The sequence below is a fragment of the Bos javanicus genome, chromosome 18 (assembly GCF_032452875.1).
Source record: "Bos javanicus breed banteng chromosome 18, ARS-OSU_banteng_1.0, whole genome shotgun sequence".
NCBI classification, from domain to species: Eukaryota; Metazoa; Chordata; class Mammalia; order Artiodactyla; family Bovidae; genus Bos; species Bos javanicus.
This window is the reverse complement of record NC_083885.1, coordinates 49,835,790-49,863,437: the sequence shown is the minus strand read 5'-3', so window position 1 is coordinate 49,863,437 and position 27,648 is coordinate 49,835,790. Positions and strand designations below refer to the sequence as shown.

At 50.9% G+C, this 27,648-nt stretch overlaps 1 protein-coding gene across 6 annotated transcripts; it reads left to right on the top strand.

The window, feature by feature from the left end:
- The first annotated feature begins 54 nt into the window (after positions 1-54).
- Positions 55-27,648, top strand: C18H19orf47 (chromosome 18 C19orf47 homolog). Of its 6 annotated transcripts, none has more exons than XM_061388304.1 (10): positions 55-121; positions 2,435-2,615; positions 5,562-5,613; positions 9,462-9,549; positions 9,651-9,765; positions 11,641-11,722; positions 14,477-14,614; positions 16,154-16,303; positions 17,772-17,842; positions 19,589-27,648. In XM_061388304.1, exons 3-10 carry the CDS (start codon positions 5,595-5,597, stop codon positions 20,084-20,086), a joined length of 1,161 nt encoding a protein of 386 aa, XP_061244288.1. In that variant the 5' UTR covers positions 55-121; positions 2,435-2,615; positions 5,562-5,594; the 3' UTR covers positions 20,087-27,648. The 6 variants fall into 6 exon arrangements, with proteins under 6 accessions (XP_061244288.1, XP_061244292.1, XP_061244291.1 ...); XM_061388308.1 differs by lacking the exon at positions 2,435-2,615 and having other exon boundaries at positions 74-121; positions 19,589-19,940; positions 20,605-27,648; XM_061388303.1 differs by having other exon boundaries at positions 87-188.

Below are 27,648 nucleotides of genomic sequence, written 5' to 3'. Positions count from 1 at the left end.
GACGGTTGCCCTAGCGCTCTCGCTGGTGACTCTCCCGTGGGCTAGAGCGGCCGCGGGCGGGTAAGCCCGTCTTCCGGCGGCGAGAACGGTGCTTCCGGGGCGGGCAGCCGGGCCGAGGGAGGTGGGTCTGACAGTTGGCGCCGCCGGGAGGGCGGGAGGCGCGAGGGGGCGCGGGCCCCGAGGGCCAGGTGAGGCGCGGGCCAGGGGTGGTGGATATGGGTTGGATGCGGTGGAGATGAATGGCGCCCCGGGATTCCGGAGTCAGTCCTGGCGCCGCCGTGCGACTCTGGACAAGCGGTTTCTTTCTCTGAATCTCAGTTTCCTGCTCTGTAGAATGGGGGTCAGGATGTGACTATAGCATCCTCTTTATGGGTTGAGAGTGAGAAGTCAGCTTGTGCTTGTCGGAGCCCTAGCTCAGCGCCTGGCACACTGCACACTTCTTTGCTCTATACTGTTATTGTTAGTATTGTTGATGATGTTTGTGTTTGATACGGAAGATCAGGGTGTGGGTGCGTGAAATTGGGAGCCAACAGATTTCAAGTCCTAAGCTACAGTTTGTGGTAGCGGACTTGTGCCTTCCCTTATCTGAACTTCGTTTTCCTCGTCTATAGGATGAAGGCTAATAATCCCTTCATTATATCATAGAGTTATTGTGAGGATGGTGATGAAAAATGCGTGTAAAGTCCTCAGCATAGGGCCTGATGGTGTAGAGCAGGAGCTCAATAAATAGATCCGGACTATAATAATAATACTGGTCATAGCAGACACCCATTAGGTGTTTAGGTCCCTATAGTCAAAGCTATGGTTTTTTCAGTAGCCATATATATGGGTGTGAGTGTTGGACCATAAAAGAGGCTGAGCGCTGAAGAATTGATACCTTCCAGTTGTGGTGCTGGAGAAAACTCTTGAGAGTCGCTTGGATTGCAAAGATATCAACTCTGAATATTCATTGGAAGGTCTGATGCTAACGCTGAAGCTCCAATACTTTGGCCACCTGATGTGAAGAGCCAACTCATTGAAAAAGACTCTGATGCTGGGAAAGATTGAAGGCAAAAGGAGAAGAGGGCGGCAGAAGATGAGGTAGTTTGATAGCATCACCAACTCAATGGACATAAATCTGAGCAAACTACAGGAGATAGTGAAGGTCAGGGAAGCCTGGTGCGCTGATGTCTGTGGGGTTGCAGAGAGTCAGACATGAATTAGGGACTAAACAATAACGACATAATGATTCCAAGAGTCATTGGTGTAGATGAGACTAGCAAGGAAGTAGAGAAGAGGGAGAAGCTCAGCGACTTCAGCTTTCCTTCACTTTCCTTCGTGATAGGAAAGACTTCGAATCTGCAGCTAGGCAATCGACATCCTGCCACTTACTATTTGTCATATTTTGCTGAATCCCATAGTATTAGGCTTTCCTTTTTCTTTGAAACCACTGATTCATTTTTCTCCAGTCAGTTCATTTGAGAAGGAAAATTTGTTTTGCTTTTCTAATGAAAAACTAGCATTGCTTGGCTGTGAAAAGGAGGACTTAGCCTGAACTCCAGTGGAAGCAGAATGGTTTATTACATTGTAGATAGAAAAGGAAAGAATTGAAAAAGGAATGACTTGTATTTTTGTGATTCCATGCTGTCAGGTCTCATGGATCCTGTCAAGTTATACTCTGTTTTCAGCTCACACTTGGCATATGATGGTCTTGGCTTAGTCACTGTCCTACCCTTTTCCTGACTCACTGAAGATATACTTATTTTATTTAATGCCCATGTACAAAACCTACTGAGCATCGTTCTAACAGCTTGGCATTTAGGAACGCTTAACCCCACTAAGCACTTTAAAAATAGATACGCCTATCCTTTTTTTTTTTTTTGAGTATAGTTGATGTACAATAACTCCTATCATTCTTATTTTACAATTGAAGGAAGTGCGATCCAGAAAGGTTAAACCACTTGCCTCAGAGTCAGGGTTCAGTTCAGTTCAGTCGCTCAGTCGTGTCTGACTCTTTGCGACCCCATGAATCGAAGCACGCCAGGCCTCCCTGTCCATCACCAACTCCCGGAGTTCACTCAAACTCATGTCCATTGGGTCGGTGATGCCATCCAGCCATCTCATCCTCTGTCGTCTCCTTCTCCTCCTGCCCCCAATCCCTCCCAGCATCAGAGTCTTTTCCAGTGTCAGGGTTAGGAAGTGGTAAGATTGAGCTTTGGAGGCAGGCCTTCTAAGGGCTGAGCATAGGGAGTCTGGTGCTTGGTAATTACTTGAATTTTGGGGAGCTGTCATTTTTCTATTATATAATTTTCGCTGTTCAGAAAGTCAGCGTGGGAGATAGGTTTTTAATGGTGGAGAGAGAAAATTGAGTCTAACGGGGAATTCTGCAGCTGTAGTGGGAAGATGTTGCTATTGTTCAGTTGCTCAGTCATGTCTGACTCTTGTGACCCCACAGATTGTAGCCTGCCAAGCTCCTCTGTCCGTGGGATTTCCCAAGCAAGAATACTAGAGTGGGTTGCCATTTCCTCCTCCAGAGGATCTTCCCAACCCAGGGATCGAACCTGAGTCTCCTGCATTGCAGGCAGATTCTTTACCACTGAGCCACCAGGGAGGATACCAGTACCTAAAGGCTTCTAGTAAGTATTAACTGAAACTTTGCTAAGACAGACCTCAATGCCCAGCTCATAGTAATCCCTTGACCAGTGGACTGACTTGGGTTCACATCCTGGCCCCTCAGTTGCTTGCTGTGCGGCCTCAGGCCTGCCACTGTCCCCTGAAACTTGGAGATTGTTTTTACTTTCTACCGCAGGTGGTGGTGAGGAGGCTCTGAGGTGTGTTCATCAGCAATGTTAGGCACGTGAACGCTCATCAAGAGCTGCTGCATGGGCACTGGAATCAGGGATAACTTGTTTTTGTTTTTGAATCCCAGTAAAGCTCTGGCTTGATGTGGCATTTGGCAAATGACTGCACCCCAATGAGTCAGTTTTTTTTTTTCCTCATTGATTAAAATGTGGCTAATGATAGTCCTCACTCATGAGGAGGTTGTGAGGCGTCGGCGTGATGCCTGGCACCATTCCTGGTGCATAGTTAGTGCTTGCTATGTGTAGTGTTGTTCCGTCTGGCTTACTGAAGCCTCCTTCAGGCCTTGCTCTTTGAGAGATGCTGGTTGTGTTGTCCTTGTCCAGTGGTAACATCCCAAAGGGAAAGGGCATCTTAGGAGCCAAGTACGGGATCAAGTGATGCCTGTGGTCATGTTCCTCATCCTTGTTGAGGGTGGAGGAGAGAGCATCACCCTGGGGACTTTGGGAAGACGTCACAAAGCAGGTGGCAGCCATGCAGAGTGATGGAGAGCATGCTAGGAGGACAGGAGAAACAAGCATGCAAGGCACAGGTGACATTCTGTGTGAAGAGTGGGTAGCCGGCAAAGCCCTTGGTTGTTGGAGGGAAGGCTGGAATGGGAGGCCTGGGGGGCAAGAAGAGCCAGCACCTCTAGAGGACTTAGCATGCAGCAGGCACTCTCAGGTCCTTTGCGCATAGACACTGATCTAGCCTCACAGCAGTCCTCTGGGGGAGTCATGTGTGCACCATCCTGGTGTACAGATGGGGACACCGAGGCCCGACTGGTGAAGTTGCTTGGCAAGGTCACACAGCTAGTGAGTGGTAGAGCCAAATTTGAACCCTGCAAGTCTGGTTCCAGAGTCCTTACTTTTTCAAATAATTTTATTTATTTATGTACTTTTGGTTTTTGCCGTGCTGGGTCTTTGTTGCTGCACAAGGCTTTTTCTAGTTGGGATGCGCGGGGGCTACTCTTTAGTTGTGGTACACAGGCTTCTCATTGCAGTGCCTTCTCTTGTTGCGGAGCACAGGGTCTAGGGTGCGTGGGTTCTGTAGTGATTTCTGGGCTCCAGAGCATAGGCTAAATAGTTGTGGTGCACAGGCTTAGTTGCTCCGAGACATGTGGAATCTTCGTGGATCAGGGATCAAACCCATGTCTCCTGCATTGGCAGGCGGATTCTTTACTACTGAGCTACCAGGGAAGCACCCTCCCCCTGACTTTTTTTTTTTTTTTGGCTGCTCAGGCTCTTCCTTATGGTGTGCAGGCCTTTCTAGTTGTGGCATTCTGGTTTAGTTGCCCCTGGCACTCGGGTTTAGTTGCCCAGTAGCACGTGAGATCTTTGTTCCTCGACCAGGGATCAAGCCCACGTCCCCTGCTTTGGAAGGTGGAGTCTAAATCACTAGATCACCAGGGAAGTCCCCCAGAGTACCATCACTGCGATACCATCAAAATAGTGGGTAGGAGGGGGTCGGTGATGGTCCACAGAAAGGGGCTGGACGGTGGGCCTTCTGCACCCTGTAGGTGGTGGAGGGGTGGGGGACACGAGTCAGAACTGGGGGCTGGCATGAGTGCAGGGGAGAAGCATAGGGGGAGAGGACGGCCAGGGCAGGGCAGTGTGGGACACAGGGGGTCCTGGAGTCAGTAGTGGCGGATCAGGTAAGGAAATGGTTTCTTTTAGTTCTGTTTCAGCACTGCTGTTCACATGCAGGAGAAGGTCTCCATTGGTACTCATATGTCATGTGTCTCTGGCACCCGCTGACCTTACCCAAGTGAAAACTGGTTTTGCGTTTCTGCCCTGGGGCCCCTCCTGAGTGGAGCCCCGCCTCTTTGTCCCTGGCTGCTCTCACCTCCTCACTCCCTCTATGGTATGGTGCCTGCGGGCTCCTGGCTGCCCCATGGACATGCCAGATGGGCTTGTGGCTCAGGGCCCTGAACTTGCTGTACCTTCTCCTGGAACACTCTTCCTCTCTAAAACTGCATGGCTCACTCCTCCACCTCCTTTGGTCTCTTAAACGTCACTTTGGAGAGCTCCTCCTGGGGACTTCCCTGGCAGTCCAGTGGATAAGACTTTGCATTTCCACTGCAGGGGGCATGGGTTCGATCCCTGGTCTGGAAACTAAGATCTCGAGTGCTGCATGGTGGGGCCAAAAAGTTTTTTTAAGAAACTAAAAAAAAAAAAAAGAGAGCCCTTCCCCGACCACCTATTTAGAAGCCCTCCCTTCCTGGGCCCTCCATGTTTTCTTCATGACACTGAAGGCTTTCTGACACACGACACTGTCAGCTGGTTTGCTTGTTATTTTCTGTCTCTTAACCGTGTCACCACGTAGAGGCCAGGCTCTGGGTTTTTGTTCACCTCTGTATTCCCGACCCCTAGAACAGTACCTCACACCCAGTAGGTTTTCAGGAGAGAGTTTTCGAATGAATGAATGAGTATTTATGGTTAAAGTCTTGGGCCAGGGAGGGTCTTTTTTCTGTCCCTCTCTTTTCCAGCCAGAAACTTGGGAGGTGTGTAGGGATGGAGCTGTGGACATTTGCTGTCCCTGGGCCTTGTCCCAGGCAGGAGTGATCTTTGCAGTGACAGCTCTGCCCCAGGCTGACTTCCTGCCAGCTGTCCAGGCTATTCCTGGGCTGTGAGCCCCCAGCCCAGGAACTCTCTTCTGGCAGGCAGACAGACAGGCAGCAAGAGACGGACAGACACTTAGCCGGCGGTGGCTCATGAGCACTCTCCCCTTGTCCTCTCTTTCAGGCTCCAGGGAGCGGCGTGAAGGCCCGGGAGACAATGGTCTCGGTGACTATGGGTGAGTCTTCTCTCAAGGGCCCTCTCTCCCCTCTCCCCCTTTTTGAGGTGTGACCTTAACTGGGGGGGCCGGGTTGGGGAGGGAGGGCCAGTCACTGGCAGGAACAGCTGTGCTCTGAGGAACCTGGGGGCAGGGCCAGGCCTGCTCAGGGCCGACCGCCTCCTCTCTGCTATCCTGGCCGCCTGACAACATACTATGGCCAGAAAGAACTCGGGTTCTGAAGTCCAGCAGGTCACCCACATGACCTCTCAGAGCCTTGATTTTCTTACCTGTAAAATGGAGATCGTAACATCCTGGGATGTTGTTTAAGTATTAAGGAGGTGATTGCGTGTAAAGCCTTGGGCCTAGTTCTCAACAAATGTTAGCTGTTACTATTCTCATGAGCTTTATCAACATTCTCTTTAAACTTTGTACTTGGGGATTGCCAAAGCACAGAGATTATTAGCTAGTCACTTTTAAATTTTTGGACATTTGAACATATAGAGAAGTACGTAAAACATATTTGTGTGATCATGAGAGCAATTAGAAAGCAAACGTCTGAGTACATCCTTTTTGATTCCACTGACAAAAAGCACAGGAAGGGACTTCCCTGGTGGTCCAGTGGTTACGACTGCACTTGCAATATAGAGAGCGTGGATTTGATCCCTGGTCAGGGAGCTAAGATCACCACATGCTGCACAACATGGTCAAAATAATAGAACGCAGAAGCAGGCACAATCACTGTGCTGCTAGAAGGTGTTTATTGCCCTTGGGAGGCAGGGAGAAGTGACTCCCTAGGGAATGGGAGGCCGGGGGAATGCTTCTAGAATGTTGGAAATGTTTTACTTCTTGATCTGGGTGCTGGTTACATGGGTGTGTTGGTTTATGAAAATCTATCGACTTGTGTGCAATTTTGTGAGTATACCTTATAGTTCAATAAGAAAGGTTTTAAAAAAGCCTCCACCCATCTAACCATCCAGGTGGAGAACTAGAATATTGCCTGCCCGCCTCGAGGCTCCACCCCAGTCACACCACCTCCCTCCTTCAGATGGAATCTACCGCTATCTTCTCTCCTTACCTTTCTTTATCTTGTACCACTAATGAAAACGTTCCTACAGACTTGGTTTTGAATTTACAAGAAGGAAGTCCTGCCCTGCCTTGTGTTCTTTTGCGTCTGGCTACTGTTGCCCAGCATGATGCCAGAGAGTCATTTCTGGTGCTGTGGGTAGCTGTAGTTCTTTCCTTTTTTTAAAAAATGTGTTACAGTGTTGCTTCTGTTTTAATGTTTTTGTTTTTTTTTGGCCAGGAGGCATGTGGGAACCCAGCTCCCTGACCAGGGGTCTGTTTGGCATCCCCTGCAGTGGAAGGGGAAGTCTTAACCCCTGGACTGCCAGGGAATTCCCCGTAGTTCTTGCTTTACACTGCTCCATAGTCCTGACTGTGTGAGCGCTCGGTCATCGTTTCTTTGTTGGTGCTGTTGTCAGTGGGTACTGTTTCTGGACTGTGAAACTAGCTGCTAGGAGTATTCTAGTGCCTGTCTTCTGGTGTGAACAGCAAGCCACCCGTTTGAGTCCCAGATACGCATTGTGGCCTGTATTAATATTTCTGAAACGGGGGTTCTTAGAGCTGGTGCTTATGACCATTTAACTGGCAGCAGGTCTTCCTCCTTCATAGGACACAAAATGATGGTGAGGGCCGGACACAGGTCTCTTGCAGCTCCTGGACTTTGCTTCAGGCAACTGGCTGCCTCCAACCTGTGTGGTGTTTCCTTTTCCCCTAGTAACAGCTTAGTTGAGATACAGTTCACATTTCATACAACTCATCGGGTTTGTTTTTTTCCTTTTTTGGCTGTGGCCTTGTGGGCTTTCTCCAGGTGCTGGGAGTGGGGGCTACTCTCTTGTTGTGGAGAACGGGCTCCAGGGCACGTGCTTTCAGTAGGTGCGGTTCGCAGGCTCTGGAGCGCAGGCTCAGTAGTTGTGGTCCACGGGCTTAGGTGCTCCATGGCATGTGGAATCTTCCCAGACCAGGGATCGAATAGGTGTCCCCTGCGTTGACGGCAGATTCTTAACTACTGGACCACCAGGGAAGTCCAGTGGTTTTTAAAATCTGTGTTTGTAGACTTGTGCGTCCATCACCACAATCAATTTCAAAATATTTTCCTCATTCCCCCCAGTTCCCAAATATCCATTAGCAGTCACTCCCCCCGCCCCCCTGCTCTCCCACCCCGGTCCCTGGCAGCTGCTATTCTATTTTCTGTCCCTATAGATTGCCATAGATTTACCACTTCTGGACATTTCACGTAAATGGAACTATTACTTGGTAGTTTTTGATGTTTAGACAAGCTGCCTGCTTTTGGCTAAAGGAACCCAAGGCCGCCCCCCGCCCCCGCATGTCTTGACAGATCGAAAGTGCTTGTGCAAAGAAGAAAAAAGTCCATCCTTTCCTCGGGGCTGGTAGAAGTCCTGAGGCTGTGAGCGCCTCACTTGCCACAGGCCTGGGGAGACTGGTCTGTGCTGGGTGGGCAGGGGCCTCCTCGGGAGAGGATGCACCTGAGATCCCCACCGCCCTCCATGCAGCGTCTCATCCAGACTGTGTCACTTGCCCTGCTCTGAGCCTCAGTTGTCTTATCAGCAAAATGGGCATAGTAACTCCAAATTTCTCCTTTTTAAAAAATAGCGTGGAGTTTTGGATGTACCATTATATACCATGAGAAAGACTTTAAAAAAAAAAATGTTGCTAATTAGATTGTGGCACACTATCAATCGTGAGGTAAAGCCTAGTTTCTGAGATACTAAAATGTGAGAAAAAAAATTCTACTTGGAACCAATGGTCTTCTCTCATACCTGGCCTTAGTGGTCAGGGTCATTTTGAAGGTCACACCCAAGAGGCCAAGAAAGAACTTTGGAAACAGTGAAGTTGCGTGAATGGAGTCTGCCTGGTCTAGGCTCCCCGTGTAGTGGGGGCATCATCACCATCACCGTCACCATCACGGCTGCTGTGGGGGAGGACATCCTCTGGGCCTTGTGCCATTTCAAGCCCTTTCTGTGTCCTCTGTAGTCTGCACGATGACCCAGGATGTCAGCGCTCTTACTAACAGAGTGTCTGCTCCCTGAGGGAAGGGACTCTGAGCCCTGCAGTATCTCCAGTGCCTAGAGCGGGACCCGGTGTGTGCCAACTGCTGAGTACACGCTTGTGGAATGTATGACCCCAGAGGAGACCGAGCACCAAGTGCTACCTTCCCCAGAGTCCTTTTTCTGGGAGATGGCAAAGCCAGGATTCCAACCCACACTCCAAAGCCTGTGCTCATGACCTCCTTTCTGAGGCTGGGCTGCTCCTGTGTGTGTGTGTGTGTTGTAGCGGAGATGCTTGCTGACACCCAGAGGCCAGCTGTGCAAACCTTCTTTCCGCCCACCTGTGGATCCTGTCACGCTCTGGGCCTGCACGTGCTGATGGAGACCTGGGTGGAGAACCCAGAGTCCTGACTCCCCCCGCCCCCAGTCATTGGCCAAGCCTGGGGGACAATGGTTGCTGGGGGTCGTCATGCTCCAGGCAGGGCAAAGTTGTGAGGAGAAGGGCAGTCCAGGAGCACAGGGGCTTGGGGAGTCTGCTTCTTGTTAGCAGTGTGGCCTGGGGCCGGGCGTCCAGCCTCTCCCTGCCTCAGTTTCCTCCTTGGCCTAGTGGAGGTGTCAGTGCTGAATTCACAGAGCTGGCAGGCCAGCTTAGTTTCGTCGTCTATGTGGAGTGCTCAGGGCCTGGCATTTGATAAGCATTTAATTTATGGGAGCTGCTGCTGTTGTGGTTTTGCTGCTGCTGTTCTCTAAGGAGAATCATGTGAATAATAAGCCCTGTCTACACCTCCACACCCTCAGCCACTTCTGAGTGGATCCAGTTCTTTAAGGAAGCTGGCATTCCTCCAGGACCTGCTGTCAATTATGCCGTGATGTTTGTGGATAATAGGTAAGGCTGCTGAGGGGACAGGGCTGACCTTGGGGAAAGGAGGGGAGTTAGGGAACAGGCCAGCCCACCCACCCCAACTCACTTGTGACCCTTCCCTGCAGAATCCAGAAGAGCATGCTGCTGGACCTCAACAAGGAGATCATGAATGAGCTGGGCGTGACTGTGGTGGGCGACATCATTGCCATCCTCAAGCATGCCAAGGTGGTGCACCGCCAGGTGGGCGCTCTGCTCCACGCTTCTGTTTCTGGGTTTAGGGTGGGATGGAGGCATGGTGTTGGAACCAATCGGAGGCTTGGAAGCAAAGGTAGGCATACTTGGACTCCAAGGTTGGTTCCACTGCTTGCTGTGTGACATGGGGCACATTGCCTAACCTCTCTGAACCTTACTTTCTCCACTTGTAGAATACACATAGGCAAACCTGTTTTGCAGGGGGATTGTAAGTATTAAGCTACATAAAGCCCTAGCACAGTGTACACAGCAGGGCCTCGTTAAGGGCGCTCTGTAAGTATTATTATTATTACTGTTAGTTTTTCCTTCCCTCATCATAGTTATTCTTACCGTGACTCTTCTCTGTCACCAAAATAGGAGCTTCCAAGGTGGGACACAGTTGGTGACTTGGCCAATAGCATGGTGGTTCGGTTCTTGGGCTTTCTGTTGACAGTGACCTTGGACTAGTGATTTCACCTCCCCCCGTCACTGAAACAGGCCTTGCACTCACCCTTTCTGAATGGTACCTCTGTGGCCGTCTACCAGATAGTGTATATGGCACCAAGTGCCAGGCCTGGAGTGAAGAGTTGCTTTAGCTGTGATCATTAGCACTTCCAGACTCTTGCCATGGCCTGCCAGTCCCTGTCTTCATCCTTTATACACATTACCAGCTTACTGACTCCTTCCTCCAGTAAGGGAGGCTTACTGCAGAGGCTGCGCTCTCAAGCACTCCACTTACCACATGGTGGTCACTGGGATTTTTCTCATTAATTTTAGAGGCTTTCTGCATTCCAGGGCCGGGCTTTCATCTGCCTGTCATCCTGGACAGGACCCTGCAGCGAGGGCTTTCTCAAGCCAGGGATGTTGTCTGAGTTATCCCAGAGGTCACAGAGCAAAATGTGTTCTTTTCTTTAAGCTTTTAAATTTGAGACTGATTTTGGATTTGTAGAAAAGTTGCAACAGTAGTGCACAAAGTTTCTGTATTTCCTTCTCCCAGCTTCCCCTAATGTTAACAAGTTACATAGCCATGACACATTTGTCAAAACTAAGAAAGAAACATTACTATGCTGTTACCGGGCTTCCCAGGTGGTACAGTTGGTAAAGAACCCACCTGCCAGTGCAGGAGACGTGAGTTCGATCTCTGGGTCAGAAGATCCCCTGGAGAAGGAAATAGCAACCCACTCCAGTGTTCTTGCCTGGAAGATTCCAAGGACAGAGGAGCCTGGTGAGCTACAGTCCATGGGGTCGCAGAGAGTCAGACACTACTGAGCGACCGCATGTGCACATGCTGGTATTAACTAAGCTACGGACTCTCTGGGTTTCTCCCGTTTTTCCACTGTTTTTTCTCCTCTGGGATACCACGTGGCATTTACTCCATGTGTCTCCTCAGTCTCTTTTGACTTGGGTCAGTTTCCTGCTCTTGCCGAGTTTTAGACCTTCATGGTTTTGGAGAGTACTGCTCAGCTGTTCTGTAGCGTGTCCCTCGGTTTGGCTTTGTCTGGTGCTTTTTTATAAGTTGGGCTTCCCAAGTGGTTCTAGTGGTAGAGAACCTGCCTGCCAATGCAGGAGACGAAAGAGACATGGATTCAATCCCTGGGTCAGGAGGATTCCCTGGAGAAGGGCATGGCAACTCACTCCAGTATTCTTGCCTGGAGAATTCCAATGAAATGAGGAGCCTGGTGGGCTACAGTCCATAGGGTCACAAAGAGTTGGATATGACTGAAACGACTTAAAACTTGCAAGTAGGAGTGAAATGTTTTGAAATCTCTTCTCTAACAGCTCAGGCTCTGATCCCCCCCAGTTTTGCTCAGATATCTGGGTCCCCTTTTCCTCCACCTCACATCCCATCCCCATGGTAACTCCAGGCACCTGTTTTCTTTACAGGATATGTGCAAAGCTGCCACTGAGTCGGTGCCCTGCAGCCCCAGCCCCCTCCCAAGCGAGATTCGTCGAGGTGCCTCTAGCGGTGAGTCCTGTCTGTTGAGGCCTCTTTCCTTCATTCCTATGCTCTGTAGTGAAGGGGACGCACCTGGACTTTGCAGAGGTGGAAGCAAGGCCATCCGAGGCTCTCCTCTCTTAGGGATAGATGAGGTGGTGAGTGACTGCATACGGTCAGTTTTCATTTGTGGTCGTTCCATTCTGCAAAGCCACTGGGAGCACTGAGTCAGTGACTACTGGTCACTGCTCCCAGGGAAATGTGGGGTCAGGTTCCTGCAAGCTTCTGGTCACAACATCTTCATCATCTGACCAATATACAACCTTATTTTATGTGTGTTTCTGTTTTAAAAGACCTTATTTAATATATTGTTGATTCATTGACAGTGAGCTCACAGCCCACAGCACTAAAACTCATGCCTGAATGAAGCTTATCCAACACACATATTTTTTCCATAAAGCACATCCCTGCCTTCTTGAACTTAGGACACTACACAGCATCTTATCACCAAGCTTGGGGACCACTTTAAACAGCAGAATCACTAACAAAAACACAAAGATGTGAAAATAAGGCTGAGGAGACCGGGAATAGATGGGAGCACTGAATAGACCTGTTTACTATGTGAGCAGGAGGGCAGTGCGTCGCCTTGTTTGACCTCGGTTGGGAACATGCTTTAGGCAGCTCAGGTTTTTTGCCTCTCTGTGCCTGTCTGTAAATGACCACAGAAACCCACAAGTATTGGTTTTGAGGTTATGAATAAATTTGTAAATATGCCAATTTATAAATACAGAATCCGAATGATAAGAATCAACTGTATTTATACTTCTAATTTTTTAGCAGTGTGACACTTGAAAAATTTGACTGACATACATACGTACATATTGATTAGCCTTTGCTGCTTAACAGGCTTCCCCCAAACTGATATAAACACACATTTAAAAAAAAATTTTATTTCAAAGTAGTTGAAATCTTTTCAGAGTAAGAGGTCACCTTTTGCAAAATTTAGTACTTCAAATTTAGTACTTTAAATGTGCACTTACTGATAATGAAGAACTGATCTTCTGACCCAAGGTTTTTAAAAAATTTTTGTTGAAATGTACTTGATTTACAGTGTTGTGTTAGTTTCAGGTGTGCAGCAAAGTAATTCATTTAAGTTACACACACAAGCACACACCCACCCTTAGTTCCCTGAGAAGGGATCAAACCCATGACCCCTACAGTGGAAGCCACTCTTAACCACTAGACCACTGGGAAAGTCCTGGTTTATGGGAATTGATGTTAAATGGTCTGTGTAGCTTTGATGTATTTTTCTGTATACTGTAGATATAGTTAAAAACAACCAAGCAATAGGAAATTATAATCTTGTGCTGAGGGTCACATGAAGGATTTCAGGAGGCTTTGAGAGGTAGCACACTGCAGGAAGAGAGAATTTTTTGGGGGGGGTAGGACAAAGTAGCAAAGTCTGAAAGCCATTGTGGGGGGTATTCCTAGGCCTATTGGGCAAGGAGTGGTAGCATGAAGACCCCCCTGCCCCCTCCCCTGCGAGCTCCCCCAGAAGCTCAGGAAACCCACCCCTGAAGCTAGCAGCAGCTGCTCCTGGAGCAGGCTAGAACTGGCCTCCCCTTCCCAGGCTAGAGCTGGCCCTCCACTCTGCTCTCTGTAGCCCATCTTGCAATCTGAGACACCCCTTCTCCTGTGGAGCAGGAGAAGGGGTATCCGAAACTGCTCCCCACCTCCAAGGGAGGTCACCTCTTTTCTTGTCCCAACCCAGCTGAAGGCATACCTACATTGCCCAGGGCTCCTGCTGGGTGACCCTTCTCCCTGAGTCCCCCCAGTTTCCTCATCTTTAAAGTTGGTTTGCAGCAGAGCCTGTCTGCTAGGGGTGTTGGGAAGTTCGGTGACCCTGTTCATCTTTTCAGTAGATGTTTATTATTGAAGACCTGTGAAGCGCTGAGGACACAGCAACAAACAATATCTCCTCTTGAGGCTTGCAGTCTCATGGGTGAATCTGCCAGTAGACAGATAAATGTACTTGAATGTCCAGCAGTAATGGGCTTCCCTGGTGGCTCAGTGGGTAAAGAACCCACCTGCAATGCAGGAGTCGAAGGAGACATGGGTTCAATCCCTGGGTTGGGAAGATCCCCTGTAGGAGGACATGGCTTCCCACTCCAGTATTCTTGCCTGGAGAATCCCATGGACTGAGGAGCCTGGCGGGCTACAGTCCATTGCATAGAGTCGGACACAACTGAAGTGACTGAGCATGCACATGCATCCAGCAGTAATACAGACTATGAAGAAGAATAGTGTAGGGTAGAAGTGGTAGCAGTTGAGAGGGCAGTCAGGGAAGTGTTCTCTGAGTAGGCTGAGTCTGAGAGGAGACCTGAATGAAGAGACAGAGCAGGCCCATTGGTACTGAGGGAGCTGTGAGCCAGCCAGACAGCAGATAGACAGATAGCAGGCACCCCGAGAAGGCATGTGCTTTCTGGAGGAGGAAGGTCCTGGAGGAAAGCAAGGCTGTGGGGGAGGGGGAGGGAAGAACTCAGCACAGGGCTGGATGACCAGCACAGGACCGATGGATGAAGGGTGCTCAGAACCATCTGGTCTGGGCCTCAGGAAAGGCCCCCCTGAGCCAGGAAGGCTGGACTAGTCTCTGGAATACAGGCCCTCCCCAGGCCTCCCTGTCTTGACAGTACAGCCCATTCAGTCCCAAGGTAGCCTTCCCCAGCCTGCCCGCCTTCCCGGGGCCCCGTCTCACTGGACTCTCCTCTTTCCTCTTCCTGCCAGCCGCCTCCCGAATGATCACCAACAGCCTGAACCGAGACTCCCCACCCGGCACCCCCCCGAGGCGGCCAGACACCAGCACCTCCAAGATCTCTGTCACCGTGTCCAACAAGATGGCAGCAAAGAGTGCCAAGGCTGCTGGTGAGGAGACGTGGGCATGGGCGGGAGGAGCTGAGGGCCATGTGGGTTGGCAGACAGCATCTGGGGGACGTGTTCTTGATGCTGCAAAGTGCTGTGCAGGCCATGGGGTATGCACAGCGTTCAGACTCGTTCCGGTCACGGCCTCTCTGGGGGCCTCGCCTTCCACGTCTATCGAAGAGGGCTGGCGCTACCCTCCTCCGCGGACGTTTGGAAGCCCTTGAGATGGTGTCAGTGAGCATCGTGGACCTGTTGCAGTTCTCACGCAGGGGCCAGTTCAGTCTGTGTAATTTTTATTTTGTTGTGGCGAGAACACTTAACGTGAGATCAACTACTTCATGAAACTTCACGAAACTTTAAGTGTACAGTACAGTGTTGTTGACTATGGGTGGTTCAGTCTTTTTTAACAGATGGTCACTGAGCCCCGCACTGGTGCCCGGCCCTGTGCTTGATGCCTGGGGTCAAAGGTAAAGAAGCTACCTTTCCTCTTAGCCACCAGAGGGATCCTTTAAAACTTTCCATCTGATCCTTTCCCACCCTTGTCTAGAACTCTCCAGGGCTTCCTATTGTCCCTTTAGTAAAGTCATCTTCCCACGTGGCCTTACTGGGCCCTGTGGGTTCATGTCTTGCCTGCTGCCTCCATTCCCCTCCAGGGTCCTTCCCATCGTGGGGCCTTTGCCCCAACATTCCCTTCTCCCAGGGCCCTCCTCCTCCGTAGACTCTTCTACGCTTGGCCGCTGCTCTTCCAGGTCTCAGCTTGTGAGCTGGGAGTGGGGCATGGCCTTTGGGCTTCCCAGCCCGCCTTCTGTCTGTCACGCGTTTCTGCCTTTGTTGAGTCCACCCTCACAGCCCAGTGATCTTGGGCCATGTGGAAAGCAAGGCCCAGGGAGGTGGTGTGGCTATTCTGGCGCCCAGCCCCAGCACGCCCCATCCACCCTCATCACAGGTGCTCCCTTTTGGCCATGTGTCTGGAAGCGCCTCCTCCTCCTTCTGATTGTTCAGTTTATGGGCCATGAGCGAGAAAGTTAAAATTCATTCCTAAAGTAGTGAAAAGATGCGGGGCCTGGGATGGATGGTTCTCTTTCCTTCAGCACAGTAGAGGAGATTCTGTTTATCTTTGTAAGTTGAGGTGTAATTTACTTGCACAATGCACACGTTGTAAGTACATAGCTTGAATGATTTTTAACAAATGATCATACCTGTGAAGCCATTACCTTGATGGCCTGTCCACCACCCAGCAGTTTCCTATCTGAGAGTATTCTGGCTGGCCTGGGAGGCGAGCCTGCTAGGGGGAGGGTCAGGGCCACAGAGAGCCCGGGAGGCCAGCCATAGCCTTCTGCAACCCCACTGGGCCCAGACCCCTGACTTTCTTGGTGGTTCAGTCAGTGACCATAGGGGAGGTTGGGAAGAGAAGGGATTCTGGTCATGAGAACGTGTGGAGATAAAGGGCACATGTGTGCCCTTTGCAGGGCGTCCAGCCCCCCACCCTGAGTGGACATTCCTTCCCAGAAGATGCTCACCATCCCCCCTATCCCCCAACAGCCCTGGCCCGCCGAGAGGAGGAGAGCCTGAGTGTTCCCACCAAGCGGCGCCGGGTCACCGCCGAGATGGAGGGAAAGTACATTATCAACATGCCCAAAGGCACCACCCCCCGGACCCGGAAGATCCTGGAGCAGCAGCAGGCAGCAAAAGGTACTGGCCTGGGGAGGGGCGGAGGCTGTGTTTCCCTTTTGCTGCGTCTTGCAGGGTTGGTCACGTTCTACAGGTGTTGGCCCAGAAGCAGGCTCTGAGGGGGATCCAGGGGGCCTTGGACCCCGGGAACAGCAATGGTGGCCATAGTAGAGAGGGGTGCATCACTACCTCTACCTTCGTGTCCTGCAGTTAGCATAGCAGGGATCCTCGGCGCCTCAGCGGGCGTCTCTTCCCCGGGGATGGTGGCACGGATCCAGTGCTGGTCTGCCTGCTAAGCCAGTGACTGTGCCTGGCTGAGGACAGTGCCCCAAACAGTAGGAACCATCGTGATGAGCCAGAGGAGTCAGGTTGAGGTTCAGTCCAGAGCTGGAGTTTATCTGGTGGTATGAAGATGCTCTTCTTTACAGCATTCCTTTCGTGCTCAGTTGTGTCTGACTCCTTGCGACCCCGAGGACTGTGGCCCACCAGGCTCCTCTGTCCATGAAATTTTCCAGGCAAGAGTACTGGAGCTGATTGCCATTTCCTTTTCCAGGGGATCTTCCTGACCCAGGAATCGAACCCTCATGTCTTCTGTCTCCTGCGTTGGCAGGTGGATTTTTTACTCCTGCTGAAGCCCTGCATTCTGTTAGAATATTGTGTGTATTCTCATGGAAAAACATTCAGTGGACGCAGAGGCAGTAAAAGCAAACTTGTATCTCACGTATATTGTGAACCTTGCCAGAGCAGCGTCTATGAACTCAAATGCATCTGTTTGTGTGTTTACATACATCTTGGGTTTTTTTTTCTTTTTAAGCACACATAGTCTCATCCTGTATGTATTGTCGTATAAGGTTATTGAGCTCTTTTCACATTAGTGCGCATGGATCTGCTTCATTCTTTTTAATGGCTGTTCAGTGTTTCCATAGTACTTCTGTATTGTAATCTAGTGAACATTCTTCTGTTGATGGCTCTTCAAACTGTTATTTAGGGAGGGGAGAAGGAAATGGAAACCCATTCCAGTACTCTTGCCTTGAAAATACCATGGATGGAGGAGCTTGGTGCAGGCTACTGTCCATGGGGTCGCAAAGAGTCGGGCACGACTAAGTGACTTCACTTTCACTTACCATTTATCAGATTCTCTTAGAGGTCCAAGGCCCCCAGAAGAGGGGAAGGAAGCAGTAGGGATTGAGAACTCTTCCCACACAGACACTTCTTGAATTGGTACCAAGAGCTGAGGACTGAAAGTGTCCATTTTAATTGATCCTTCTCACATTTGACATTGACCAGAAGTGTGGGGGTTAAGGTCAGTGTTAGCGGACAACATAGACATAAAACCTGACTCGGTCCAGCGTGCGCCTGCTTGGACCAGGGCTTCCTGGGGTCTGGGCTGGCCATGATGGCCCCTCCCTGTTTGCTCAGTGCTTAGCCGGGCTTAGGCCTGCAGGGGCCACCCCCCAGGCGTTGGCTAATGACCTCACTTCCCTCCCAGGTCTCCACAGGACATCTGTGTTTGACCGCCTCGGCGCTGAGACCAAGGCAGACACCACAACGGGGAATAAAGTGAGTGGGAAGTGGGGGAGCCCCTGGGGCCTCTCAAAGCTTGGTCTTCCCTGAGTGTCATTCCTGGCGCTTCCTGCGTATACCTCACCCTGTCTCACATAGCTTTCCAGTCCAGCGCCCTTGTCTGTACTCCCTGTCTGTCTGCTGCCCTGATCTCTCTCCCGATTTCTAGCCCCAGGGATCTCGCAGACCCCTGGACAGTGCCCTGGGACCCCTCCCACCAGCATGTCCCCTAACTGGCCTCGAATCTTCCTCCAAAGTACATCCTCCTCCTGTATCGGGGGCTCCATGCCCCCGTGCCAGGCAATCCTGAGTCTGAGGGCACCATCTGTCTCCTGTCTGCTGCCTCGTCCCATTGGGATGGGCAGTGGCCCCCTAGCTGGTGTCTGTGCAGCTCCAGGGGAAGCCCTCCAGCCCCTTCCCCACAGCAGCAGTGCCTACGACCCATAGGACAGGCCCCTTCTGCCCTCCTCGCCCACTGTAAACCCTTCAGAGGCTTTTCACCAGCTCAGGATGCAGCCTGATCTTCTTGCCTCCACTTGCAGTCCCGCAGGCTCCAGGCACGGCATGTGGTTAGGAGACGCAGCCTGAGCCCGTCGCCTGGCATGAATCCTGCTCTGCCATTGCCTGGCTTCGTGGCCTTGACCATTTCACCTCAGTTTCCTCCTCTGTATAGTCCCTGCCTCACAGAGTAGTTGTGAGGACTCATGAGGTATACCTGTGTGGCGGGGTCTGTCTGGTGCCTGGTCGGCATCTTTTTTTTTGGTCGCACTGAGTGGCACATGGAACTTTCCCTACCAGGGCTTGAACCAACAACCTCGGTGGTGGAAGCACAGTCCTAACTGCTGGGCCGCCAGGGGAGTCCCTGGTGAGCGTCTTGAAACGGCGCCTCAGATTCACGCTGGCCAAGTTTGCCAGCTGCTTCTCCTTGCTTGCTCACCAGGGCTCACCCACTCTGGCTTTTCTCTCATTTCCTAAATCTTTCTCTCATCTCCTAAATGAGCGTGATTGTAATGCTCAGGATAACCTGGCTTAAAGATGCCGCCATGGAAAGAGCTGGGCAAGCACCCCGTTAATATGACTCTTACTTGTGCCTGGGGGACTTTGAGGGTGCACTTTACTCTGCTTAAACAGCAAAGCCTCAAAGAAAGTGTCCCTGAACTCAACGAGGATACGAGGCTTTGCTGTCCACAGCTCTCCACTGCCCCCACCCCACCCCTGCCCTCCCAAGCACGCAGTCCTGTCATCACTGGAGAATTACTTGTGTGAGGTCCGATGCCGGCTCTGTCTTCCCCGCTAGACTGTAAGCCCCCTGTGAGTGGGGCAGGGCCCATCTTGGTCAGCACTGAGTCCCCAGCACTGCCCAATACAGGCCAGTTACTGAGCTGGGACTCAGAGATTATTTGTGGAGTGATTGACCAAATTCGCCTTTTCTCTGTCGGTCCTCTATAGACCTTTGCAGATGGTTTTCTTTCACCTCCGCTCTCCCTCCTGCTCTTCACTCAGCTCTCAGATCTCATCCTAGATGTCCCTTCTCCAGGGTGCCTTCTCCTAACTTCGGCAGGGAGTGGTCTCCTCTGGGCTCCCCCAGTTCCCTGGACTTGTCCTCTCCTGGCTCTCACTACTATCGAGTGTGTCAGCGAGGGGTGCACTTCCCAAGTGCGAGCCCCACGAGGCCAGGCACGGATGAGGCAGCTCCGTGATTACAGGTTGAGTGGCTCACCTGTCCTGTCTGTGACCCCCCAGCCCACCGGAGTCTTCAGCCGCCTGGGGGCCACGCCCGAGACAGACGAGGATCTGGCTTGGGACAGTGACAACGACAGCAGCAGCAGCTCTGTCCTGCAGTACGCCGGGGTCCTGAAGAAGCTAGGCCGTGCCCCCGCCAAGGCCAGCCCGCAGCCTGCACTGACTGTCAAGGCCAAGGCGACGAGCTCGGCGCCGACTGCTGCCGCCCCCACGCTGCGGCGCCTGGCCCTCTCTTCGCGCCCGGCGCCTGAGAGGAAGCCAGAGGCCCTGTCCAAAGTCAGCATCATCCAGAGACTGGGCAAGCCTGCCCTCGTGCCCGAGGCCCAGGACAGCCAGGTCACCAGCACCAAGAGTAAGTCCTCAGCTGAGGTCAAGGTCACCATTAAGAGGACTCTGGTGGGGCCCCGGGGGAGCAGCTCCAGCGAGGGCCTGGGTGCCCAGATGGACCACGCGGGCACCGTGAGCGTATTCAAAAGACTGGGCCGGAGGACCTTCTAGCCCGCGGGCGGGGCGCAGGCCCCTTTCCTGACTCCCGGCTCCGTCAGTCTTCAGCGAGGGCGAGTCGCCCCTCCCTGCCGGCTTCTGGACGACTTGTCGCCCCCTCAGGTGTTCCGCTGGCCTGAGCTTTCCAGGGAGCCACCTGGGTGTTCTGAGTCCGAAAGGTCGCTGTGGCCCGGCCTTGCCGCTCTGGGGCTTCCCTTCCTTCCGTCCTCTGCTCTCGCCTATTGACTGTGGCCTTGGCAGGACCCCCCCTTTACCTCTCCCGATGCCAAGGACCCTTCTTCTCCCCTCCATGCCCTTCCTCTCTCCCAGCAGCATCTGCTGCCTCAAACCCGCATTCTGGGGCCTCACTGTCCCCGAGAGTGGGTGCACCTGGAGGGGCTTCTGTGTCCCCTACCCCGTGACTTCCTTGCCCGCCTGCCTCTGCCCCCGCCCCCCCACTGCTTTGCCCTCCCCCACTCTCTCCCGATCTTCACTCTGTTCATTTCTTTTCTGTTTTCTGTCCCCGTGGCAAGGCCCGACTGTCCGCTGCGTCCTGCCTGACCCTCCTGCACCTCCGGCCTCCCAGCGGCGCCCTCGTCGGCGGTGGCGTCGAGCCAGTAGAGACTGTTAGCCGCCCTCACTCCCAGGCTGGAGGGACCTCCCCAGATCCTGGGCTGTAGCCAGGGCACCTGCCCGGGCCTCTTTTCTCCCTGAAAGTCTGTGGCGGGCGGCGGGTAAGGGGCACGGAGATGGGAAGCCAACACCGAGAGAAGAAAACAGCTATTTTAATATATTTTTGTGACTTTCAGACTGTTTCCCTCCCCTTGTTCAGGGTGAGTTGCAGGATTGTTTTTTACACACAGCATAGGGTGGGTGGGGGTGCCCGTGGAGAGTTGGGCAGCTCCCTGCACACCTGTAGGCCATGATTCTGCTGCCAGCTCTGAGGTGAAAGGAGTAAGTCATGGTCATCATCCACTTGGGCCACCTCCTCCTGCTCTGGGCACCCCTATGGGTTCTGTCTGCCCTCCTCGTCATAGGCTTCCCCTGTTTCTGCCAGTCTGCCTGTGAGGGGTTTTCCAGATTATAGCTCCGCTGTGAGGCTGTGGGTTCCTATGGACTGGGCTGTTCACCGTCTCACTGCTGTGCTGTACCTGCTGTCTGCCAGGCCCGTTCTAGGGGCTGGGGTTCCATCCGTGAGCCAAGCAGACCCGTCCCTGTCTGCATGGCTGACCTCGCCAGCCAGAGAGACAAGTGGTAAAGTGATCACGCTGCTCAGAGTAGGAAGGAAGGATGAGCGCCCGTGATCAGGGTCTGTTTAGACGTTTGGGGCAAGAAGGCCTTTCAGAGGAGGTGACCTGTAGGGTGGTTTATGTGAAGTTCGGGAGGAGAGTGCTCAAGCAGGGTACACAGGCAAGGGCAAGGCCCCGAGGGGGGACGGGGGACACGGAGGAGACCAGCGTGGCCGGTGACCGAGTGAGTGAGTGATGGGCCTAAGGAATTTGAGCCCCTTCCTGAGAGCGTTGAGGAGTTTGGGAGGATTTGAGACTAACAAGTGGTGATCGGAGTTGCCTTGTATGAAGGTTGCTGGGGCCGCCGTGAGGAGTTGTCAGGAGGGTGGGATGGAGGCAGGGAGGCAGCCTGGGGGGAAGTGGTGGGCTGGGGAGGAGAGGCAGGGGCGGACTTTGGGGGTGCCTTGAGAGAGGCAGCAGGATTCTCCCTGCAGATGGGTTGGAATTTGGGAAAAGACAAGGGGCTGGATCACGCCTGGATGGGGGACTTGAGCATCCAGAGGAACGTGCTGTTCTGTAGCGCTGGGTGGGGCGGAAGGGCACTCAGGGTTCACCAGGTTGACTGAGAGGTAAGCAGCCTGCGGGGAACACTCAGGGCACAGGCTTGTTCACAGCCGCAGGCCTGGTGATACTAGCCGGAGAAGAACCCAGAGAGAGGAGGGGACCCAGAAGGGAGTGGGGGTGCTCTTCCCACCTAGAGAATAGTCTCTGATAAGGAGATTACCAAGGAGTGGTCAGGGAGTTAGGAGGAGAACTGAGAGCAGGTAAAGATGAGGTTAGACTGCATCCTTTTTTTTTTTTTTGCATTGTTTTTTTTTTTCCATTTTCCATTTCAACACAACACTGACCATTTGAACCGTTCTTACGTGCCCTCTTCAGCGGCTCTAAGTGCATTCACACTGTTGTATAACCGTCATCCATTTCAGACCTGTTTTTGTCTTCATAAACGATCATCTGTTTATTTTTATTTTGTTGGCGCCGTCATGCCGGGAGGCTGCTGCATGTCAGGCAGAGTCCCACGCACTGGGCCTGCGGTGTGCGGGGCCAGACTTCAGTATGAGGGGCAGTGATAGAGGAGCCATAGACCCCCACCTCTGGCCCAGGCCAGACCTCAGAAGGACAGCAAATGATGGTGATGTCAAGGTCCCAGAGGCCGCCCATTTGTGTCAGGGCCACAAGGAGGCGCTCACACACAGAGACACTTACCTTGCGGTTCTTCACCTCTTCTTTTTGTCTTTAAAGATCCTCCTAGCGATTTCCTTGAGTTCCACTTCATGGATAACTTGAGCAACTGCCAGGGTTGCCTGGCGGGGTTTCAGTTACTAAATTTAAGAGCACAGGATAATTTCTTAATGTGTAATAGGAACTAAAATGATATAAAAACATGTCCCTTATCATGACAAGCTTACCTGCTGTGAGGTAAGTCGAGTCACGGTTGCTCCTGACAGAAGCGCGGAGGGGGACAGACAGCTGGCAGGTGGCGGCGCTGGGTGTGACGCTGGGAGGTGAGCGGGCACCTCGCCCCTCAGCCTCTGCCCTGCGCTGCCTCAGCTGCAGATTGGAAACAGGGCCCCTTTTTGTAAAGGGTAGGGCAGGGTCCTGGGAGAGTGGTTTTGGGTATCCTCGAGTTGTTTGTGTGTACGCACTACCCCGTTACTTACCCCAGAGCACTTGCAGCTCTGGAAGGCCGTGGGCCTTGAGGGTGGTGCCCACCCTACCACCGCCTGCCTGACAGGGCGGAGCTGGACCCCTCAGCCTCCCAGCATCCCACCCATTTGATTCGGTGATTCTCCCAAGCCAGCCCCAACAGCTGTGGCCCACAGGGGTGTATTATTTTTTCCTCTGGTTCTCTGAAACATTTTCGAGCATAAGTATTGGGTTGGCCAAAAAGTTCATTTGGCTTTTCCATAAACATCTCACAGAAAATCCTGAATGAAATTTTTGGCCAACCCAAAAGACTACATATACCTAGTGTAAAATGCCAAGATACAAAGGCTTCACAGTGAAAAGTCTCTTCCCAAGCCCCCTCCTCAGAGGCCACCAGTGTTAGCAGTGTCTTGGCTCACCCTTCCAGAGATGTGTCTGTACACACACACACACACACACACACACACACACACGTGCATGCATACAGATAGCCAGAGGAACACAGTATGCACGGATGTGCACATACATGTTAATGGCCTAGCTTACTCAACCAGTCCTTTAGGGAAGGGAATTCGGGTTGTTTCCAGTTCCTTGTCATTACAAGTAGTGCTGCTTGGGGAAAGGTGGGTTGGGTTCAGGGGTGAATTGGGAGAACTCCAATGACACCACTTCAGTGCAAACACTGACGTTGGGTCAACAGCACATCCCAATGGGTTCTCCCCCAAAGTCTTGGCATTCTTCAAATGATTTACTTATACATGTATCACCCCATTCCAGAAAGGAATTAAGGGCAGTTTGGCTCGTCCAATTGGAGGCCGCTGGAGGAAGGGGATCAGGGGATGTGAAGAGGTAATGTGGACCACCACCCAGGTGTCAGGAAGTACAAAGTATGTGCTTTGCTAAGTTAATTAGGCTTAAGAGGTCTTTGCACATGTGGAGCCTGCCTGTTTATGCTGCTTCTGGGAACCCTGCAGCCACCCCTGTGGAGATGAGCCTGGGCTAGGCAGCTGCATAATGAGAGACATGTGGCGTGGCCAAAAAACAATAAGTAATCTTAGTATGGAACCCCAATATATAAAACATGTTTAAAACAGAAAAGCAGTCATTTATTAGCATATATTTATCAGATTATTTTGCATTAATTCATGCAAACAACACGAAATTCAAAGGTACAAAAGGATGTATACAATAAGACTCTTTCGTGCCCAGTGGGCTGGCGAAAAGATTAAAGTCTCAAGTGTTGGGGAAGATGTAGGATAGTAGTAGTGCGTAGACTGCTGTTGGAATGTAAGTTGGCATCAGCATTTTGGACAACAGTTTGATATGTTGTAGCGTAATTGAAGATGACGTATTCACCAATCCACCAGTTACCATTCTGGAGAAATTTACACATGCATCCAGGGCAAGTATCAGAATGTTCGTAAGATCACTGTTGTAGTAGCATAAGCTTAGAAACAACTCAGATATCCGTCAGCTGGAGAATGGGCAGATTGTAGCATATATATTCTGGTTACCTAATGCATAGTGGAGCACCTCAAAACTTGGTGGCTTAAATCAGTAATCATTTCCTGTGGTTATGGGGAGTTGACTATGCTCAATTAGACTGTTGTAACTTGGGGCTCTCATGTGCTTGGTGTAAGATCTTGGCTGGGCCGGTGTCCTCTTGAAAGCCTCCTCAGTTGTCTGGTGGTTAGCCAATACTGGTACTGAGGTAATATCTCAGCGTGGGCCGTCAGCCAGGATGCCTGCCTGTGGCTCCTCCGTGTGACCTGGGCTTTATTACAACATGGCAGCTGGATTCAAAGTGCACTCTTCTCAAGAGTCAGGGAAAAGTGTGTTGCCTTTTCTAACCTAGCATTGGAAGTCACCTTGCTTCACTTCTGCCACAGTCACTAGCCTGCCCAGATTCAAGAGGGACCACAGGCCATGGCTCTCAAGACAGGAAAGGCAGTGTCTCATTGTAAGAAGAGGGATGAGAGATCATCTTGAAAACTTACACGTCAATCCTGGATGTACTGTGTATTGAGTGTGGATATTATACTTCGATGAAAACTAAAGTTGTGCATATTAATATGAATAAAGCAAAACATTGAGTGGTAAAAGCAAACTACCGAAGAATATGTGTAGTTTAAAGATATGCGAAATAGGGAGTTCACTGGTGGCCTAGTGGTTAGGGTTCTGGGCTTTCATTGCTGTGGCCTGGGTTCAGTCCCTGGTCAAGGAACTGAGATCCCACAAGCTGCACAGCCAACAACAACCAAAAAAGCAAAATAATGTGTATTGGTTACAGATACTTAAGAGTGTAGTAAATGTAGCCAGTGCATGGGGATGATCAGTTCCAAGTGAAGGATAGTAGACACCTTCTGGGGTGGGCTGGACTGTGACTGGAGGGGTGTGCATAGGGCCCAGCAGTGTGGCAGTCGTTTTAAAGCTGTGGGCACCCAGGTGTCCATTGTGTTAATACTCTCTGGGTACCTGAGAGCAATTAAAAAATAGCAGTTCTCTCTCCTACTCTAGATCCCTCAGCCATCCAGTTTTCCTCTCCAGAAGCCATCAGTATTACTGGGGTCTTATGTGTCCTTCCAGAAACATTTCATTTACAAACATAACTATATTTTTTTCCCACTCAGATGGTAGCATATGTGATAGTTTTATACTTTGCTTTTTTTAATTATTAATACTTTATATCTTGGAGATCATTGCATATCAGTACATAAACAACTTAAAAAACATTTTATTGAGATATAATTTACATATGAGACAATTCACCCATTTAAAGCTCATGTTTCAATGACTCTTGTTCATGGAACTGTGTGTCCATCACCATAATTTTGGGTTTCCCAGGTGACTCAGTGGTAAAGAGTTCGCCTGCTAGTGCAGGAGATGTAGGAAGTGTGGGTTCCATCCCTGGGTTGGGAAGATCCCCTGGAGAAGGGAACAGCAACCCACTCCAGTATTCTTGCCTGGATAATCCCATGGACAGAGAAGCCTGGGGGGCTACAGTCATAGGGTCCCAAAGAATCAGACGCGACTGAGCACACGCGCACACACCATAATTTTAGAGTATTTTCATTATCCTGAAAAGAAACACCCACACTCCTTAAGCATCAGTCTCCAAGTCCTACCATGCTCTGCCCCACACGCCATTGCTCCAAGCCCTTGGGAACTACTAATTTGCTGTCTACAGAGACTTGCCTCTTGGGGGCATTTTATAGAAATGGGTTCATATAATATGTGGCTTTTTGTGTCTGATTTCTCTCACTTAGCATGTTTTCAGGGTTCATCCACATTGCAGTACTTCTTTTCTTTTTATTGATGAATATTATTGCATTGTATGGATATAACACATTTTGTTTGTCCAGTTGATGGTTGATTCTACCTTTTGGCTATTACAAATAATGCTGCTGTGAGCATTCATGTACAAATTTTGTGTAGACGCACGTTTTCAATTCTTTTGGGTATATACCTAGGAGTAGAATTGTTGGATCGTAAGTTAATTCTATTTTTAACCATTTTAGGGACTGCCGGACTGTTTAAAGTGGCTGTACCATTTTACTCTGCCACTAGTAGTGTATGAGAGGAGAAGGCGATGGCACCCCACTCCAGTACCCTTGCCTGGAAAATCCCATGGACGGAGGAGCCTGGTAGGCTGCAGTCCATGGGGTCGTGAAGAGTCAGACACAACTGAGCGACTTAGCAGCAGCAGTGTATGAGAATTCCAGTTTCTCTGTATTCTTGCCAACACTTGATTATCTGTCTTCTCAATTATTGCCGTCCTGTGTGTGTGCGTGCTAAGTCGCTTCAGTCATGTCTGATTCTTTTCGACCCCATGGACTGTAGCCTGCCAGGCTCTTCTGTCCATGGGATTCTCCAGGCAAGAATACTGGAGTGAGTTGCCATGCCCTTCTCCAGGGGATCTTCTGACTCAGGGATCGAACTCATGTCTCCTATGGCTCCTGCATTGCCATCCTAGTGGGTATCAAATGATATCTTATTACTGTGGTTTTTGATTTGCACTTCCCTGATGGCTAATGATTTAAACATGTTTTAATGTCCTTATGGAGAAGGCAATGTCACCCCACTCCAGTACTCTTGCCTGGAAAATCCCATGGACGGAGGAGCCTGGTAGGCTGCAGTCTCATGGGGTCGCTAAGAGTCCGACCCGACTGAGCGACTTCACTTTCACTTTTCACTTTCATGCATTGGAGAAGGAAATGGCAACCCACTCCAGTGTTCTTGCCTTGAGAATCCCAGGGACGGGGGAGCCTGGTGGGCTGCCGTCTATGGGGTCGCACACAGTCGGACACGACTGAAGTGACTTAGCAGTAGCAGTAGCAGTAATGTCCTTATTGGAAAGAGGCTTCCTTTTAAACTAACTGCATAGACTTCTCTTGTGTGGATGAACCTTTGAAACTAATCCCTTATCGTGAACATTTAGGTGGTTTCCGAGTCTTTTTCTATCACAAACAGCGCCTCTTATGCACACCACTGTTTGCTCATATGTGAACATATCCAGAGCGTAAATATCTAGGTGCTAAATTGCAAGGGCAAAGGGAATGCACCTATGTCTTATAAGTTTGAGTTTATGCTATTTGTGTATTTAAAAGTAAATATTAAATATGATCAGATTTGTTTGAGGAA